The sequence below is a fragment of the Prinia subflava genome, chromosome 17 (genome assembly GCF_021018805.1).
Source record: "Prinia subflava isolate CZ2003 ecotype Zambia chromosome 17, Cam_Psub_1.2, whole genome shotgun sequence".
Classification (NCBI taxonomy): domain Eukaryota; kingdom Metazoa; phylum Chordata; class Aves; order Passeriformes; family Cisticolidae; genus Prinia; species Prinia subflava.
This window is the reverse complement of record NC_086263.1, coordinates 16,138,505-16,156,139: the sequence shown is the minus strand read 5'-3', so window position 1 is coordinate 16,156,139 and position 17,635 is coordinate 16,138,505. Positions and strand designations below refer to the sequence as shown.

Below are 17,635 nucleotides of genomic sequence, written 5' to 3'. Positions count from 1 at the left end.
TTATTCTATACTTTCTACCAGGATTTGCAAATTTGGGTGACTTGGTCATTTCCACTAGAAGCGCAGGTTTTGTGCGCTGAGCAGTGCTTGCCTGGGGAATTGCTCCTTTGTAATTCTGAAGAAAGATGAAGGCTGCTTCCCTGTTCTGTGACCATAGCTGTCCACAACAAGCAGCAGGGATTGCATTTCCAAGGTGCAAACGAATGGCAGTGCCAGGGGTCCTGACTGTCAGAGCCCGTGCCAGGGCTGTCCCCAGCCTCCACCCTGCAGCCACCCCCTTGATCCCCCCTGGCAACACCCAGCTCCAAACCACGGAGCAGGACACGGCACAGCCTGGGCAGGAGGTGCTGCCTTGGCAGCCTGGGCAGTGGGAGCCTGGCTCACTCCTGGGGAGCCTGGGAATGTTCTTTCAGCTTCCAGGAGGGTGTGGAGACCTGGGGGGACCCCAGTTCTGATCTCACTGAGCATCTCAGCAAAGAACAAACAACTCTCTTCCATCAGTGGAGATGCACCCTTCAGTCAGAGGAGAATTGAGGCCAGGTGTCTGTGGCACTTGGTAAATTCTAGTTGTAGTGCAAGAAGTAATTGAAACTTTTGGTGCAAATGAAGTTCCTATACATAATTCCTTTGCAGCATAACTGGCTTTATTCCTTCCACACACAAAGACCAGTGTGCATGTGAGTGCACAAGGCCTGAATTTACCAGATCTGATGCTGCTGTTTGGGCAAAACTAAAGTGCAGGGCAGGAGAAATCAAATCTACGGGTTTGTCCCAGTGCTGGGAGCCACCCTCTCGCCCGGCTCGCTGTGGCAGGAGGTCAGTCCTGCCTGCCCAGCTGCAACGGGGACACCAGCAGCGAAACATCAACACAAAGTGCCCCATCACCCTGAGGAGCCCTGCTCCCCTGCCTCCTCCTCCTCCTCCTCCCACCTGCCCCTGCCCCCCAGCGCTGTGGTGGGGACGGCCCGAGTGCAGCCCGAGGTGACAGGCCACTACAGTTCCAGAGGTGGACCTGTGGGGCGGCTTCTGCTGCAGCCCTGACAGCACAAGAGCCTGTTACACACAGGGCTGAGCCTCTGGCTCCAAGAGAGTTTTGGGTCTCAAATGATGATTCACACCCCAAAAACAAAAAATATTTTTTCCTGATTTTGATGTTCTACTTATCACTTTCTTCTTGCTCCCACTGGAAATCTTGGCCTGTCATTTGGTAAAACATGACATTGAAGGGTTTGTAAAACTTCCGCAGTCTGTGGATGACGTCTGGGTCTATTTTGGGGTGAGTTCGACCCTTGGACTTGCCCAAACACCGGGGAGCACTGCTGTCCTCTGGCTTCTTTAGACAGGGAAACCCCTTCGTTTTATTAAAATAAAAATGCTTCTCTGTCACAATCCTCTTGAGGCCTAAGAAGTCCTGGACTTTGGCCATTTCCCCAGCTGGGTCAGTGATGAGCCTCTCACCACTGACAAACAGGATCTGGGAGAGGGGGAAGTACTGGAGCCAGTTTTCCAAGTGCAGGGCATAAATCCCAATGCGGATAGCACTCCAGGAGGCGTCAATCAGCCCCAGGGTCCGGTTCTTGAAGGCCAGCACCTCGAAGGTGGGGATCTCTGGCTTTTTGGAGAGGGTCTGCGTGTAGTCCGAGATGGCGCGGGTGACGGGGTTCCGCACCACCACGATCAGCTTCGTGTCCTTGGCCATGGAGTGAATGCGCCGCGGGGCCTCCGCGGTCACAAAGTAGCTGGGGGTCTTCTCCATGGTGATCTGTCCCTCCAGAGTCTTGGGCATCACGTTCCTGTGCAGAAGCAGAGGAGCAGGTTAGCGAGGGGTGGGCAGGGGTGGGCACCTTGTGCAGGTGTTGGTGGGACACACAGGGGGAGGGATGCTCTCACTCCCGTGTGAGCCCCAGGTCCTTCTGCCTTTATTCCTTCTCAGCCGCTGGCCACGGTGGGCACCCAAAATGTAAAGTCAGCCTTGGTAACACATCATGCAGACAATTTGCCATAGGTGTACGTAGACCAAAGCTAATTGACACTAAACCTGCACAATACCTGCCTGTTCAGAAGCCATCTGCTCCCATTTGCTCAATTAAGCCTATTCACTCCAGAGCCGTGTACGGAGCGGCGCAGTTCAGATTACACAGGACCTTTTTGTTATGATGACATGCTTTTAAATGTCTCAGCTAATAAAACTTAATACAGAATAAGATCCCTTGCTTCTAGTACAATAATTAAATTTATTTACTATCTTGTGTGTGAGAAAGAATGACTTTTCTTTTATCTCTAATTCACATGCTCTGTCAATAATTAATTGCTGCTGGGTTTTGAGCTTCCTGTGCAAGCACTTTTATTAGCCAAAAGGAATTTGCCTACTGGATAAATTAGCATGTAGCAAGATTTTCCTGGATAGCACATTACCATATTGTAAAATGAAACTGCAGTGAGATAGCAGTTATGTCTAAGAAAATGAAGAGGTAAATTCTTGTCCCAGTGCCACCAGTTAAGGATTATCATAGTCAGCCAGAGGGTTTTAAGTGATCACAGAATCACAGAATAAGCTGAATTGGAAGGGACCCACAAGATGTCCCCTGCAAGAGCGTCACAGCCTGGTTCACACCTGTTGTGCTGCCGGGTGGCACTGGGGCTGGAGGCTGTGCCACACCAGGGACCTGCCTGCTGCCCACACCCACCCACACCACGGCCCTGGCTGTGGGCAGCCCCAGCCCTGCCACAGAGCCAAGGACAGGAACGGGGACACTGCCCTGGGGAGGCACTCACGGCCCTGGGCAGATCTCCTGTGTCAGACACGGAGGATGGCAATGCCCACGGCCTTGCAGGATTATCCCTTTGTATTGTGACTGTTTCTAGTACAAACATATGGTGAGGAAATAACGTGAATAGGCTTGAAGTGGCTCTGTGAGAGCACCTTGGGCAGTGACAGCCACAGTAGCGCTGACGTCAAATCCTGGGCCCCGGGAAGACCCATTTCAGGGATAACACAGCTGAAGCCTGGAGCAGAAGCAGAAGAGAGGCACAGCCCGCTAGATGTGCCTGTCAGTGTCACCTCGTGTTTGACTGCTAAAGGCAGCAACTGGCTTTAATGCCCCTGCAATTTCTGTATTCACTGCTGGTGTCATCCAGCCCACCAGGCTTGTCCTGCTGAGGTGCTTCTGGGGTGATGAGAGGTCTCCTGCCAAGGCAAGAGTGAGGGTGGGTTTGGTGCTGGCACAGGGCTGCCAGTGTCCTCAGCATTCTGTGTGAAGAGGCTGGCAGTCCCATGGCTGCCCCTGCCCTGTTGCAGAACCTTTCCTGCTGAGTGCCAGCAATGCAGCCTGCAGGACTCCCTGTCTCAGGGCCAGCATGCTGGTGGCCAGGCTCATCAGGGAAGCCCACCCCTCCGGCATCAGGTCCTGCTGGAGCTGCCTTGCCAGGCAAGGCACCTGCAAGCCTGTCCTCTGCCCAGAGCACTCCGGAGCTTCATGCATGCCTTGCATCAGCCACTTGAGCAGCAGTGACACGAAGGGAGCAAGGATTAGTCAGAACAATGCATCTTGAGGTATTTATTCCTTTAAGACAACCCTGAACAAATTAAGAGGGAAAGGAGCACTTGGGGACTGCAGATGCTGCAGAATTACAGACCAGCTTCCCTGGGGAACCCCGTACCCAGATTTAACAGCCCTGTGGGAAGGAAGCAGCTTTTGTGGCTATGCACATCACAGCTAGACCCAGAGGATGATCAGAGATGAGCCCTGGGGCCGCTGCTGTGCTGCGGGGGGTGGAGGAGTGGGAGGTGCTGCCACCGGCAGCGCTGCTCCTGCCCACCCTCACAGCCCGGGGCATCAGCTGGGAGGGGGCCATGGGGAGAGACCCACCTGCAGCAAGGACAAGAGCCACAACTGTGTCCTCCGTGCCCCCCAGCAGCACCAGCTGCCTCAGGGCATTTGGGTTGGTTTGTATAAAACAAACACACTGGGGGTTTATGAAAGCAGCATGAGCAAACGTTAATTACAACTGCCCCTTCAGACGATGTTACCACAATAAACAGGAGCCAAGAAATTGCAGAGCTAATAATCTGGAAGTATTGCTACATTTAAGGACTGTGTTTAACTCCATGCACAATAAAGATAAATGGATGGATGGGGTGGCCCTGAGGAGAAGATGGGGAAGCAGTGATCAAGGAAAAGAGCAGGAGAAGCAGATTCAGCTTTTAGCTTTTCATATGCTAGCATAAAGCTGGAAGCCACAAAGTGTCCTCAGGACACGCTGGCCCTGCAGAGCCCGGAACAACTGTGGGTGTGGGACATACACACAGAGAGGCTTAACCCAAATTCTGCTGTGTTTGAGAGCCCCTCCCCATGTGCTGCCCCACTGGGGCAGGCCCCAGGCTACACTGTGCAGGTGAAGGAGGCTGCAGCCCTCGGGTCAGGTGCCCTGCGTGCAGCCAGTGGCACACGACAACTGCTGCCAAACAGCGAGCGGCACACAGCACGGCCAGCTCCTGCTGCTGGGAATAACAAGGGTGTTAAAGCTGGAGCAACCGAGCCTCTGGCACGGCAGGAAAGCTCCTCAGAGCAGTTAACCTTCACAGAGCTGCTGCCATGTGCTCTGCCCTAATTGCGTGTGTGCCGATGGAATTCTAACCAGCTCTGTGTGTGCAGGCAGAGCGACGCTCCGCATCACTCTCCTGCAGTGGCTGATGCAGAGCAGTTTGCAGTGTGGGGCTAGGGCTTTGCTCCCTCTGGAACACACTTTGGCTTTCCCTGCAGTGTTTTTGTCCCTCTCGAGGCCAGTCTGGTTGCTGAGGATGCATGGACGCAGTCACTGCACCTGACGTGCCTCCACAGGGCACTGCAGGAGGTGAAGTGCTGGAGTGGGACGTGTCTACTCATGGCTCTGCCACTGGTGTCTCCCCACATGCACTTTTTCTCTCTCCATTGCTGCTCACCTGAAAAAGGGGAGCACTGACAACAATCCACTGGCAGGAGCTCTGCTGACACAGCATGAACAAACGCTCTGCTCCCGTACGGGACAGGCGCCATCCCCTTGTGCTTGTTGGTGCAGCATCACTACTCTGTGCAATGCCAAAACTAAACTGTCATGCTGGCCTTGGACCCAGGAATTACCTCCTCCTCCAAGCAGATCATGCAATATATATTGTTGAGTACTTGCCTGGGCTTTTGATATTTCTCTCCTTTCCTGTCCAGTGCTTGCCCTGAGGCTGAGGAGGGCCAGAGTGCTCTGTGCACCCCTGGCACCCCTGAGCTGCACAGGGGCTTGCTGCTGTCACTCCTTCAGGTTTCTGCTCTGTGCATGGAAGGCCCCCAGCCACTGTGGGTGGCAGGCAGGACAGCTGGCTCCCACCTGCCCTGGCTTGGAGCAGAGGCCAGCTCTAAGCCCTCATTGGGAAAATGTGCTGTTGTAATTGTTCTTAACTGCTGGCTTCAAAAAAGCTCTTTAGTTTCAAAGGATACATTTTATAAATTTGCGAATTTGCATGTTGCCAAAATCCCCTTGTGGTTTATTTAAATCCAGATTATCTTGTTTATTCCTTCAGTCACAGCTGTCATTTATCTCTGTGTAGGCAGCTTGTTCACGATGTTGCAGGTTTCCTGCAATCCCACTCAAAAAGAGTCTTTGTTAACTGTATTTTCATGTTCTCAACAAGAGAAAAAAAGTTCATAGCAACTCCCAGGGCTTGGGGAATTACAGAGGAGGACAAGGATTTGCATGGCTGCCATGGAAAGAGGAAATGGCCAGGTGCTGCAAGTGTCACCTGCCCACAGAGCTCCCCTCTGCTGCTCCTTGGGGTGGAGCAAACAGCTGCTTTTGTCTTCTGAAAAGACAAACATGAATCCTTTCTCTTTTTATTATTAACACATTCCAGTATAATTGCTTGAGCTGTCAGCTGTGACCTGCCAGTAATTCAGCAGGCGTGGGACTTTCAAGGGGAGAGCGGCATTGCAACTGAGCCCGCAGTACGCATTAAAAGCAGAACCCATTTGCTATAAGCCCCCGAGTCAAATCTCTTGTTGAATTTGTTCAAACATAAATTTACAGCTGAATTTACATAGGTTTAATGTTTTATAATCTTTTCGTTCTGTGAATCTATATTCGAGTGAGTGCATTAGCTCAGAAATATTGTGCTTAACGCTGAAAATAATTTTAATCTCTCCAAAGTCCAATCCTTTGCACATCACTAAACCTCAGAAGCCAATCCCTTCTAATAAGAGACAAAAAACTTGCATCTGTCGTTGCCTAATAGATTCACATTGCTCTAATTCAAACAGCTCACATATGTCTGTTAAAGAACACTAAACGCAAATTATAAAGCCCTTTCAGAAAAGCGGGTCTAGTTCAGACTGGGGGCCAAAGGAGCACAAACCATCCCCAGGAAACTCATTGGAAGAGTTTAATGGTTAGGAATCCGGTGGCTGGGAGAAGAGGGTGAACCATCCCCCTCTGTGACTTGTGTTCTGCTTTTGCAGGGCTTATAACCCCAAATTAATGGCTGCCTGTACCACTGGTTTCCCTCTCCAAGAGAAGAAGCTTTACCTCTTCCCAGGGTTGCCGAAGCCATTCACTATGCACACAGAACACTCTCATGAGGGGCAATCTGGGATTGCAAGGACACGTCCTCGCTGTGTGCCAGCCATGACCCTGCGGAGCTTCTCCCCAGAGTCCCCCAGGCTGTGCAGGATGTGGGAGCCCAGGACGCTGCAGCTGGAGTGGGGGCAGCCCCGGTTCCAGTGCGACCAGGAACAAGAAGCAGCTGGGGCTTGGGAGTGTCTCAGTGCCCCTCAGTAGGGCCAGCCCTCCTGCAGCGCTGCCAGGGCTGCTGGAGCCGTCCATCCATCTGTCCGCAGCACGGGCCGGATGGAGCGGGTCCCGGGTTGCCATACCAACGCCGGTGCTAACGCGCGTTGACTAACGGAGAGCTGATCTGATCGGAGAATGGCAGCTCCAAGCTGCCATGGCAACCGAGATGCCAAATTGGAAACCCAGTCAATAGCAAAGGTATCCGAGAGGCGGCAAGTGCGGGCAGGGGCAGTGCCTGGCGGGGCTGCAGGCACCCCAGTGGGGACCTGCCCCAGTGATACCTGTCCCAGTGGTACCTGCCCCAGAGGTACCTGCCCCAGTGATACCTGTCCCAGTGATACCTGCCCCAGTGGGTAACTATCCACACAGGCTGCCCGTGGCTCCTGCTCCTGGGCTGGTGGGATGGCTCAGGGCACCCCACGGCAGCCTGGCTGCATCCCAGGTGCCACCCCCAGCACCTCCATTTCACGGGGCACAGCTCCCCTGCTCCGTCCCTCCCCGTCCCCCTGGTCTGCAGCCGGGGGCTCGGTGCCGCTCATCGCCGCAGTCCGCAGAGGACGTGGCTCCGCAGCCAGGCGGGAGATGCCGCTCAGGAGCACCATTCCTGCCACACCCCCAGACACCGAGGAAAATGCCTCTGGAGCACAGCCTATTTCTAATGTGATTTTTCACAATATCGCCTAGTCTAGAGTCCAACAATCACAATGAAAGGGCTTCTGTGTCTCACAAAATGCAAAATCTTTAACGGCTCATTGGCATGTGCTTAAGTTGGCCTGGATGAGAAGTTACTCCTGAGAACCTGCTATTGATTCTGTCAAGGATTCAAAGGTTTTATAGGCATCGCTCAAGATCTCTTTAGTACTTGTACCTCCTTAATGGCTCTCATCACCGATAGAACTGGAAACATCCCCCAGCACCCTGGGAAGCATCTGTCTCTGTGCCCGGGTAGGACCACGCTGCTGTCCACGAGTGTGGCCACCCTCCCACAGCCGGCCAGGCCTCCTCGGCACCCTGAGGGGACAGTCCTTCTGTGGCTCCTCCGGGGGCTTTCAGGAGGTGGGGCAGATACTGGAGCTAGGGAAAGGGGCGGGGGGCAAATTGCACCCAGGAAGTCTCCTCTCCTCCCACCACTATGCAACAAAATCAGTGGGCAGGTGGCTGAGTAGCAGACAAAAATATAAATATGCTCTGATTTCACTGGGACCATCTGGCTCAGGCATGATAGGTGGGTAGGAATGCTATAATCATGGAGCAGAGTACTAAGCTGATCCATTAAAGTCTTTTAGCAGAAGCAACTATGGAACCTGTATTAATCCTGCAATGCTTTCTGAACAGACATCACAAGGGTAGATCCATTCAGCTGCAATTAAAACCAACCCTCACTGATCAGGCTAGCTGGGAGACCTGCTGCAGCATTGTGTTCCCCAAGGCCCTCATGAGTATAGACTGTTGATACTTGCACAATGTAATCTGAAATTATGATCCTAATGCTAAATCTTGCTTTCTTCTGTTCTTTCCTCAAGTGGATCTCCTCTGGGACGTGGCTGCTGCCTCGTGCTGAAATCCCTTGCCTGCCAGTGCACAGCTCTCACACGAATTGCACAGGCTCAGGTGAGGGCTGTGGGGCTCCGGATGGGGAGGGACCTGAAGTGCTCCCTGATGGGGACGGCCCTTCCCCACCAGCAGCTGTGGGATGTACAGGGGCACGCTTGGGGAGCTCCTGGCAAGGCTGGGACACATCTGTGCCAGCACACACGTCCTCGGGTTCACAAACAACCCTCAGCACCACCTGGCTCTGGCTGTGCAAAGCAGCCTCAGCTCTGTGGATGGAGATGTGTACTCAGTGTGACATTGTTTGACCAGGGATAAATTTGGCCCAATCTCTCCAATTTTAGTGCAAGATTTATTGTTGGTCAGCAATCATCCATGGAACAGGTTGTAAAAAAGGCTGGAAATGCGTATTTTTAACCCCTCTGCTGTCAAAATTATTTTGATGACGTCTCACTACCATTCTCTACAGAAGCACCATGATCCTATTCACTGGGAATCTCTTAGTGTCGTCTACCAGATTTAATGACTATATTATTTAATTACTATATTAGTCACAGTTCTAGCAAAGCAGCCCTAGCCTGAGCTTCTCGCACAGCGCTGGAATGAGGACGCACAGGCAGGCAGGGGTGAGTCCTGCCTCCTCTTACTGAGGGTGTTCAAGTCTAGTCTGCTCCCAGTCCAGATTTCCCTTCAACACAGGAGTTCAAGTCCCCCCTGGTGCCACTTCACTCACTTGCCACCGTTTTGTGGGAAATATGGTTATTTAATTCATGTTTTATAAATAATTATAGATTGGGAACTGTGATATATATTGTATGAATTTCTGTAAAGCACCTCCCTGATCTTCCGGGTTCCAAAAATGGAAGGTGAGAACGACTTGCCCCTGCCTACGTGCAGCTCAACTCATTGGGACTCGCAACAGGTCAAACGCTACGTGCCAGCAAAGACGTGCCAGCGAGGACTTACACCGGTCATCACACACCTCTACGACAGTTACTCAAAGCAAGGACTAACTCTGGACATTAGCATTTGAATGTGCCCGGGGACCCTTTCGGGAATTAATGTAAATAAAGTTAATGGTCGATGATTAGAGAAACAATGGGAGGAAAGTTGCCGAGGGGGAAACTAAGTGTATTTAAGTTGGGTCTTTAGGTGGGCAAGTTTGTGAACCCAGCTAGAGACAAGGCTGCCAGGTCCTGTGTCTCTGGGGTCACCCTTGGCTCTACTTTTCCCGGGAGAACTTCGGTCAAGTAAGTTTGCTGTTCGTGGGGTTCGTATTGTTTTGTTTTTATTGTTTGAAATTGTTATAATTTGATTCTAAATTTTGTGATTTGGATGTTAATAAACCAAACTATTGAATTTGGCAATAAATTTGTCCTGGCGTTTATAACAATTTTGACGCCCAACAGCGGGGCCAGTTTTGAATATTCTACGGATCCCTGCTTCTGACCGGGGGGCGCCCCGCCGTAAAAAGCGGCCTGGCAGAGCGGGTAAGTCCGGAAGAACGAACTGGCTTTACGAACCCAGAACCCACAACAGCAAAGGGATTAGGCATTAGGACAAGCTAGCTTGGGGGGGCTCGGGAACTCAGCAGGGGTTTTCCCCTGGAACCGCGGTATTGTTTCACTCGTAAAAATCTAAGTGCACGAAGAATCCACGCAGGAAAAGGACCGTAAGTATAGCGTGGTTGAGTGGGGGTGACCAAGTGCTTGAGAACGTGTATGTGTGTGTGAGTGTGTGTGTGAATGAGACGTGATTTATCACGAAGCGAGAGCGGACCTTAAGGTCGCGTTTCCGCTGCTCCCGCGAGGGACACAGCCGACCGACGGGGAAGCGATTGGAACGTGTGATATTTCGCTTCGTGTGTGAGTGCTACCCGACGGGGTGGGGGAGGTCACCAGGGGTCCTGAAGGAAAGAGGACGTCCCTTTTTGAGTTCGGGGACGAGTAAGCCTTCTTGACCGCGACCAGGGGGGTCGCTTAATTTTTTCGGTGGCGGTTACAGAGCCCCGCCGTTAACCGAACATCCACGGAACGGTCATCCGCTGGATCATTAAGTTAACGGCATCGAGTTCGGAAACTCGGGATTTAATTTTTGGTATCCCATAACTTCTGTGCCACGGGGAGTATGGGATCAGATCTCAGCAGAGATCGGGAGGATTCTTTAAGGGAAACCTCAGCGAGGGCTGATCTTGAAATTCCTCGGAAAAGTCCATTAGGAAAGTTGTTGCAAGGTTGGCAAGAATGCCCAATTAGGAGAGGAGCATCTAAAGATCGGATGATTTATTTGTGTATGAATGTTTGGGGAGGAAAGGAGATAGGACCTAATATTATATGGCCTGTGTTTGGTACTTTTGACGAATGGGCGTGGGAAGCTCTGTGGGAACATGTAGCGAAGAAGAAAAGGAGAGAATTTGAGGAATTGGCATATGTTCTGTTATGGTATGAGGTACGAGTAAAGCTGTGTTCTGAGGAAAGGGAAACACGGAATGAACTGGACTACGGGATAAACTTCTCTCACGGCTCGGTGGCCCCCGTCCTGCCAGCCCCTACCCCTACCACTTCCTCCTCCCCGGCCTTCTCAGGGGCAGAGTTAACACTGCCATCCGAGACCCATGCGGAGCCCCGAGCTCAGCGGCCACTCCAGAAACCTCCCTCCCGTTCAAGGAGATTCCCGAGAGGGAATCCTGCCCCCGTTTCTGGTCCTGACCCCGCACCTCGGCCACCGACGCTAAAATATGGAGAAAAAGAGAAGAAGGGTAAGGAAAACGAAGGGTGGAAGAATAAACCAGACAGGTATATACCAGTTAGAGCCCTGGCTAAAACCAGGACCCCCGAAGGAGATCTTGAAGAGCCCGGGAGGGATTCGGGGTGGGACAGTTGGTGTGAGAGCAAGAATGGCCCGGGAGGAAAAATGGGGGAAAAGAAGCATTCCCGTAAGAAATTTGACAGTAGAGCAAAACAGAAATTACCAAAGGTGAATTGGAATGCATTAGAGAATAACTAGTGGTGTTGGGAAGCGTGCAAATTAGAAATGCGAAAATTCACGTGAGTCTGCAAAAGGAGAAAAAGATAGAAAAGGGATTAAAAGGAATCTTGCCTACTCTTTTCCTTGGTGGTGGTAGATCTTTTACTTCAGGCTGAATACATTTTGGAGACTCCCTAGAGTTGTGTATTTTGCTTTAAGAGTTTTTTTTCTCCTGGACGAGATCGGCGGAGTTGTTTTTTTTCTTTTTCTTTTCACTAACGTGGGAATGGAACGAAACCCGCCCCTTCCCGCAAGCGGCAGGGCGAGTCAGTCCATGGTTGCCGGGAGACGAAGGAAAGCGGCAGTTTTAAAGTGATTAGACAAGGCTGCCCGGGGCAGAAAACCGCCCTGTAAGGCGAAATAAGAAGCAAAAATAGATAAAAGTATTGAGAGAAGAGACCAAGAATGGGAGCTATACTTATGCGTAGGAAATACCTAGGTGTTTGTTCTTGAAAAGCTGAAAATATATCTTCCTTTTAGTTGTCTGTCTACTGTATGTGAGGATTTTGTGCAAATCAAAAGGTTGATAGTATGGTGGATGTAGCTCGTCTATGTTTGAAACAATTGCTACATTTTGAATTCGGATTGTCAGCTTGAGCAGGAATATGGCATTTGTGTTGGCAGACAGTGTACTGCAAGGGTTTTGTGTGTTTCAGTTTTTCTTTCAAAAGGTTGAAGCATGTGGCCGGTGAAGTCCAAATTAAAGCGGCTGTTGAGAGGCAGGAAACTAAATCTTTCTGTCGAGATAGTGTTGGAATGGTAATTGGAGTCAGGATTCTAGTATTAAGTTGGGAAAGTGGTATAATTCTCTGTGTTGGTAGTTACAGGATTTTTCTTTATTCTTTGCAGTTCCTATTCTGTATGTATTTTATCTAGTTGGGAACCGGGATTCTTAATTTTAGATGGTTTGTGTTGTCCCTTTGATATTATGTCTTCTTACTTGCTCCTCAATTTGGAGGATGTGAACCTTGAGGTTGCCCTGGTGCCTGTGTTTTTCTGGTGGAGAGTAAGTGATGTATGAGAGGCAGCATTTTGTCACCGGTGTTAAGTTTGGTCGGTGTTTGCTTGTGTATTTAAGTTTAATAATACGCAAGAATGTATAGCAAATACAGGAGCTTTACTTTGGGAATTAGGCACAAGTTATCTCGAGTTTGTTTGTTAAGAAAGGCTAAGTTTGTGAAGTTTTTTTGGACTGAAGTAAAAAGCAGTAGTGTTAATGTTCTGATAATTGTACTAGATAAAGCTGTCTGATTACCGGGGCCTGATGTTTACAGTGACTCCTGGCTTTGGAAAACTTCTGGGTTTTAAGTTCCGAATTTAAGTAATGTATGGTTTATTACAGAGTAAGTTCTGCTCTTTGTAATAGTTTCTTCTATTTGGTGTGCTTTGTTTTTTTCTGTCTTGTTAAAATACTCCCCCAGGATTATGGGTGAGGTCTTAAGTTTTTCTCTTAATTTGTACAAATTTTGCTTAAAGTTATCCTTTATTAAGTTGTACTACTCACTGACTGTTTGAATTGGCTCTCTGATGAAGGGAAGAAGTCACTTCAGCTACTGCTGCAGGATTGTATCTTGCCACGCTGAAATAGGGGTCTGCAGCTGATCCTGTCTGTGAGAAATGGTTTGTAGACGGATCTGCACGAGTAGTTGATGGGAACTGCCCCGGTATATTAACCGGGAGTTCCAGCTTTTCGTGGATGTTAGCAATCACACGGCGTATGGAGTTCTTACACAGGAGTGGGCGGGAGCCAGGAAACCGGTGGGGTATGTTTTAAATGGTTTACTGAATCCCGGCTATTGAAATATGAGGCAATTCTGGTAAATTCCCCGGAGTTAGAACTCCGTACTGCTGCTGCTTGAAACCCCGCCCAGTTTCGGTCCTGGGGAGGATCTGAGGAGTGTAGTCACAATTGCTACGAGGCAGTGGAATTACAAACCAAAATAAGAAGTGTCGCCATCAAGCTAACAGCAGAGCTGAAAGGTCCGATAGTGCTTCTGGAATTGTGTTAATTTTGCTGATCATTAGGGGTGGCTGAAGCAAGGGTGAGAAGCAGTTGTGAAGGCAGATGCTTCTTGGAGGCTGAGTGAGAATGGCCATGGCAGGGTGCACATCGAAAATAGGGACAAGGTGGTCTCATTGTCTCACTCAAGTTGCGTCCTTCTTTTGGCTGTGTGTATCTGAGAATGTGCTGAGTAGGGGTCTGGAATATAAATTTGTAGTTCAGTTAATTAGCAGCAGTGCAGACTCATTACACTGAGGCTGTAGAAACTGAGTGAGGATGTGTGTAACCTTAACAGCTGATTGTCCTGGAAACTGCTGTTGTCACCGAGCATTGTAGGATACTGGGTTTTATGAATGTTTGTTTGTATGCCAAATCACTCTGAATGTGCTGAGTTTGATTCTTGAAATAAGCCCAAATTGTTTGTGCTCATCTATGATTTTTTAAACTGAATTTTTCTTTAAAAAGCTAAAACCTGTGTTAATACTATGGGATTTGGAGTAGTCTTAGTGTTTATTGTTTGCTCGCTATATATCCAGTGGACACTGTCAGAAGTATTGGTAGGATGTAAAAAGAATTGTTTGTATGTTTAATAAGAAGTAAAATTTTCTTTCTGATTTTTCCTGTAACAGTACAAAAAAGGGGAAAAATTCTGGATGGTATGGTACATTGGGTGGATAGTGAGGTGAGAATCATAGTGATCCAGGGACAAAATTGTTTTTATGGTAAAGGTGTGAATGTACTATTAGATAACTTGTTCTAATATTCAGATTTTCTGAATGGTAGACATGACAGGGATTCTCTTTATACAATATTCTTGTAGTATTGGGCTGGTTTGGAATTTTGTATTAGGTAAATTCAATCTGAGGAAGTTGCAGGATTTCGATGTATATTCATGAGATACAACCAGGAGGTAAAGTACTGATCAGAGCTTGGAAAGCGGTGTCATTAACCCCTCATTAGGAGGGACCCTTTCTTGTCCTTTTAACTACAGATACAACCATCCGAACAGCTGAAAGAGGCTGGACACACGCCTCCAGGGTTAAGAAACTAACAGCCCCGAGGGAAAACCCCGAATGGAAGGTCATCTCTTCCCCCGGAGATCTGAGGGTCCGGCTGCACCGAGGATGCCAACACCCTGGAAACATTAAGCTGCAGCCTAGAGGAGCCTCAAAGGAAACTTAATAACCACCCGACAAGGAGGACTGAGAGAGGGAAGGGTAACCAGAAGGAAGGTGTTAGAACATCAGGAAGGGTGAATCCGGAGCTCCAGAAATTTAAAGAGAAAGAACTCCAACCCCAGGATATCAGAAACAAATGGCAGAAGAAATATCCATGCGCTGCTCTGAACCTGGATGCCCCCCTGCAATCCATATATCCATTTCAAATACAATTATTGTCTTGAAATTTGGGTGGTGCACTGCAAGTGGGGGTGGGGGGGCCGCTGGGGTTATGCCCCAGGTGTTCTGAGGAAAAACAGACTCTGACTATGCGATTCTTAAACTGTGCCACACGTTTGGGATTGATAGAACCAAAGTATCCCGGGTGGTATTCAATATACGAAAAGGGGTTAAAGGGAAAATTGGATCTAAAGGCCCAAGTGTTAGCCACGGAGTGCCGTCGAACTAATGTAGTGCCGTGGGTGGCAGAGCAAGTAAAGTAATCTCGGTGGGGAATTTTTAAAAAAGGAGGTGTGCCGTCCGAACCACCCCGAGGGTCCGAGCAGAGAGCCCCTGCTGTCGCGAAGAAACTTCCCCGTTGTTCGGTTGCAACCCGACAGACGCTGGGCCAGACAGAGGGAAGCCTCTGCGGATCACTCTAGGGAGTGTGACATAAGGCTCCTCCAAAAAGTTACCCCTGTTAAGACACAAGTAACTAGCTGGCACTCAAAGGCAGTCAGGGACATGGGAATTGGAAAGATAGAAGAAAAGCAGAAAAGGCAAACATGGTTCAGGAATCGCTGGTCAGGTGTTTCTCCAAGGAACGGGAAACTCGAGAGAGGAAAACAATTAAGTTAAATACAAAACATGAATTAAAATTATTGACAAAAGAAAAGAAATGGGGGAGTTGTGGGAAATATGGTTATTTAATTCATGTTTTATAAATAATTATAGATTGGGAACTGTGATATATATTGTATGAATTTCTGTAAAGCACCTCCCTGATCTTCCGGGTTCCAAAAATGGAAGGTGAGAACGACTTGCCCCTGCCTACGTGCAGCTCAACTCATTGGGACTCGCAACAGGTCAAACGCTACGTGCCAGCAAAGACGTGCCAGCGAGGACTTACACCGGTCATCACACACCTCTACGACAGTTACTCAAAGCAAGGACTAACTCTGGACATTAGCATTTGAATGTGCCCGGGGACCCTTTCGGGAATTAATGTAAATAAAGTTAATGGTCGATGATTAGAGAAACAATGGGAGGAAAGTTGCCGAGGGGGAAACTAAGTGTATTTAAGTTGGGTCTTTAGGTGGGCAAGTTTGTGAACCCAGCTAGAGACAAGGCTGCCAGGTCCTGTGTCTCTGGGGTCACCCTTGGCTCTACTTTTCCCGGGAGAACTTCGGTCAAGTAAGTTTGCTGTTCGTGGGGTTCGTATTGTTTTGTTTTTATTGTTTGAAATTGTTATAATTTGATTCTAAATTTTGTGATTTGGATGTTAATAAACCAAACTATTGAATTTGGCAATAAATTTGTCCTGGCGTTTATAACAGTTTTTTGCCTGCCCCATGCCAGTGCTCAGCTACAGGGCAGAGCTTCATGAAATGCTGATGCACATGCCATGTCTGCAGGACAGCAGCCTCTCTGAAACACGCAATCCAGTGCACCTTGGCAGCAGCCATTGCACGCCTCCCTTCCTCCTCTTGGGGTTCCCAGTCTGGGACTCAACACCACCAACACCACCAACACCACCAACACCACCACACAGCAGGACCAGCCCCTGGCACCAGCCGTGTTCTTGCTGCCCCAACAGAGCAAAGGGAGCCCACAGGGACGCCCATGCAGGAGCACTCCCACCCAGCTCAGCCCACGGTTGCTAAGTGATGCCTGTGGAAGGTTCAAGAGTGTCAATAATAGATGCTGTTGGTATTGCAGGCTGCGGTTCCTGGAACAGCCAGTTGGATGTGGGGAAGCTACAACTCATGGGGAGAGCTCTGTGCACACCGTGCAGCTGACAGCTAACACTGATCAGACTCAACTGAGCGGCTCAAACCACTGCAGTTTCCCTAAGATGGGATGGGCCCTTCCCAAAGAAGGCCAGGGAAATAAAATATTAAAATATAGTGGTTTGGAGCTGCATATCCTGAGGAGTCCTTTTTCATCTTCTGGAAAATTTAATTCTACCAGGAAAAACACCCTGGCAATAATGGCTGCCTAAGTGAAAGCACCACGGCTGGATCATACTAAAAGCTTTTCAGGGAAAAGAGTAAATAAATTCCATTCTTCAGATGTATCTGGATGTTATCCTAACGCAGTGCCAGAGTAATAGGTAAGCCATCAACAGCTAAAAGGCTGGGAATTGTTATGGAGGAGCGGTACTGCCAAATAGGCTGAAAACAGCAGTAATCGTTCACATCCTGTGCTGAGCTCCAGCACCGCTGGCAGCGGTGGGAGAGGGACTCCTGCCCTCCTGCCCTCCTGCCACAGGGACCAGCACAAAAAGGCTGGACACAAAACCACCATCAAGGCTGCCAAAGGAGCCCCAGGCTGGTCAGAGGTGGTGGCCAGGAGCACGACCCTCTGCACCTTCACACCTGCAGATACCGTTCCTCTTCGAGCTGTCAGTGAGCTGGATGCATGCAAGCCATCAGTGCTGCAGAGCGGCTGAAGGGGCAGGGGGGAGGTGATGGGCTCTCAGCAGTTACTGGAGGTAGCAAAGCCAGCTCCAAATCCCTTCACAGAGACACTGAGTGGCGAGATCTTCCCAAGTGCATTAGCCTTTCAACTGTCCAAAGCACAATATCCCACTGTTTAATCTACAGTGGACAGTGTTTGCATCCAGTCTGGAGCCCAGCCCGGTGCCCCCCTGCTATTGCAGGCAGCAGTGCACACCAGTGCCCCAGCCTCTCCTCTGCCTGCTCCCCATGCAAGTGGGAACCACGTCAGTCCCAGCACCAGACAAGTCCTGCGGTGGCCAAGGCATCTCCCAAAACAACTGCCAAGGACTAAACAGATCCAAGACTCGTCCGTTCCCACCCAAAACTGCTCCTCTGCCCCTGGAGGGAGTGATGCCAGCCAGGCT

At 49.7% G+C, this 17,635-nt stretch overlaps 1 protein-coding gene across 1 annotated transcript in view; it reads right to left on the bottom strand.

Annotated features, from left to right (window-relative positions):
* Nucleotides 1-343: 343 nt before the first annotated feature.
* Nucleotides 344-17,635, bottom strand: part of HS3ST4 (heparan sulfate-glucosamine 3-sulfotransferase 4) — a 59,174-nt gene continuing 41,882 nt past the window's right edge. The window contains exon 2 of the mRNA XM_063414460.1: nt 344-1,793. Within this exon, the coding sequence (XP_063270530.1) occupies nt 1,157-1,793 (637 nt within the window). The 3' untranslated portion in view covers nt 344-1,156. The remainder of the gene's footprint in view (nt 1,794-17,635) is intronic.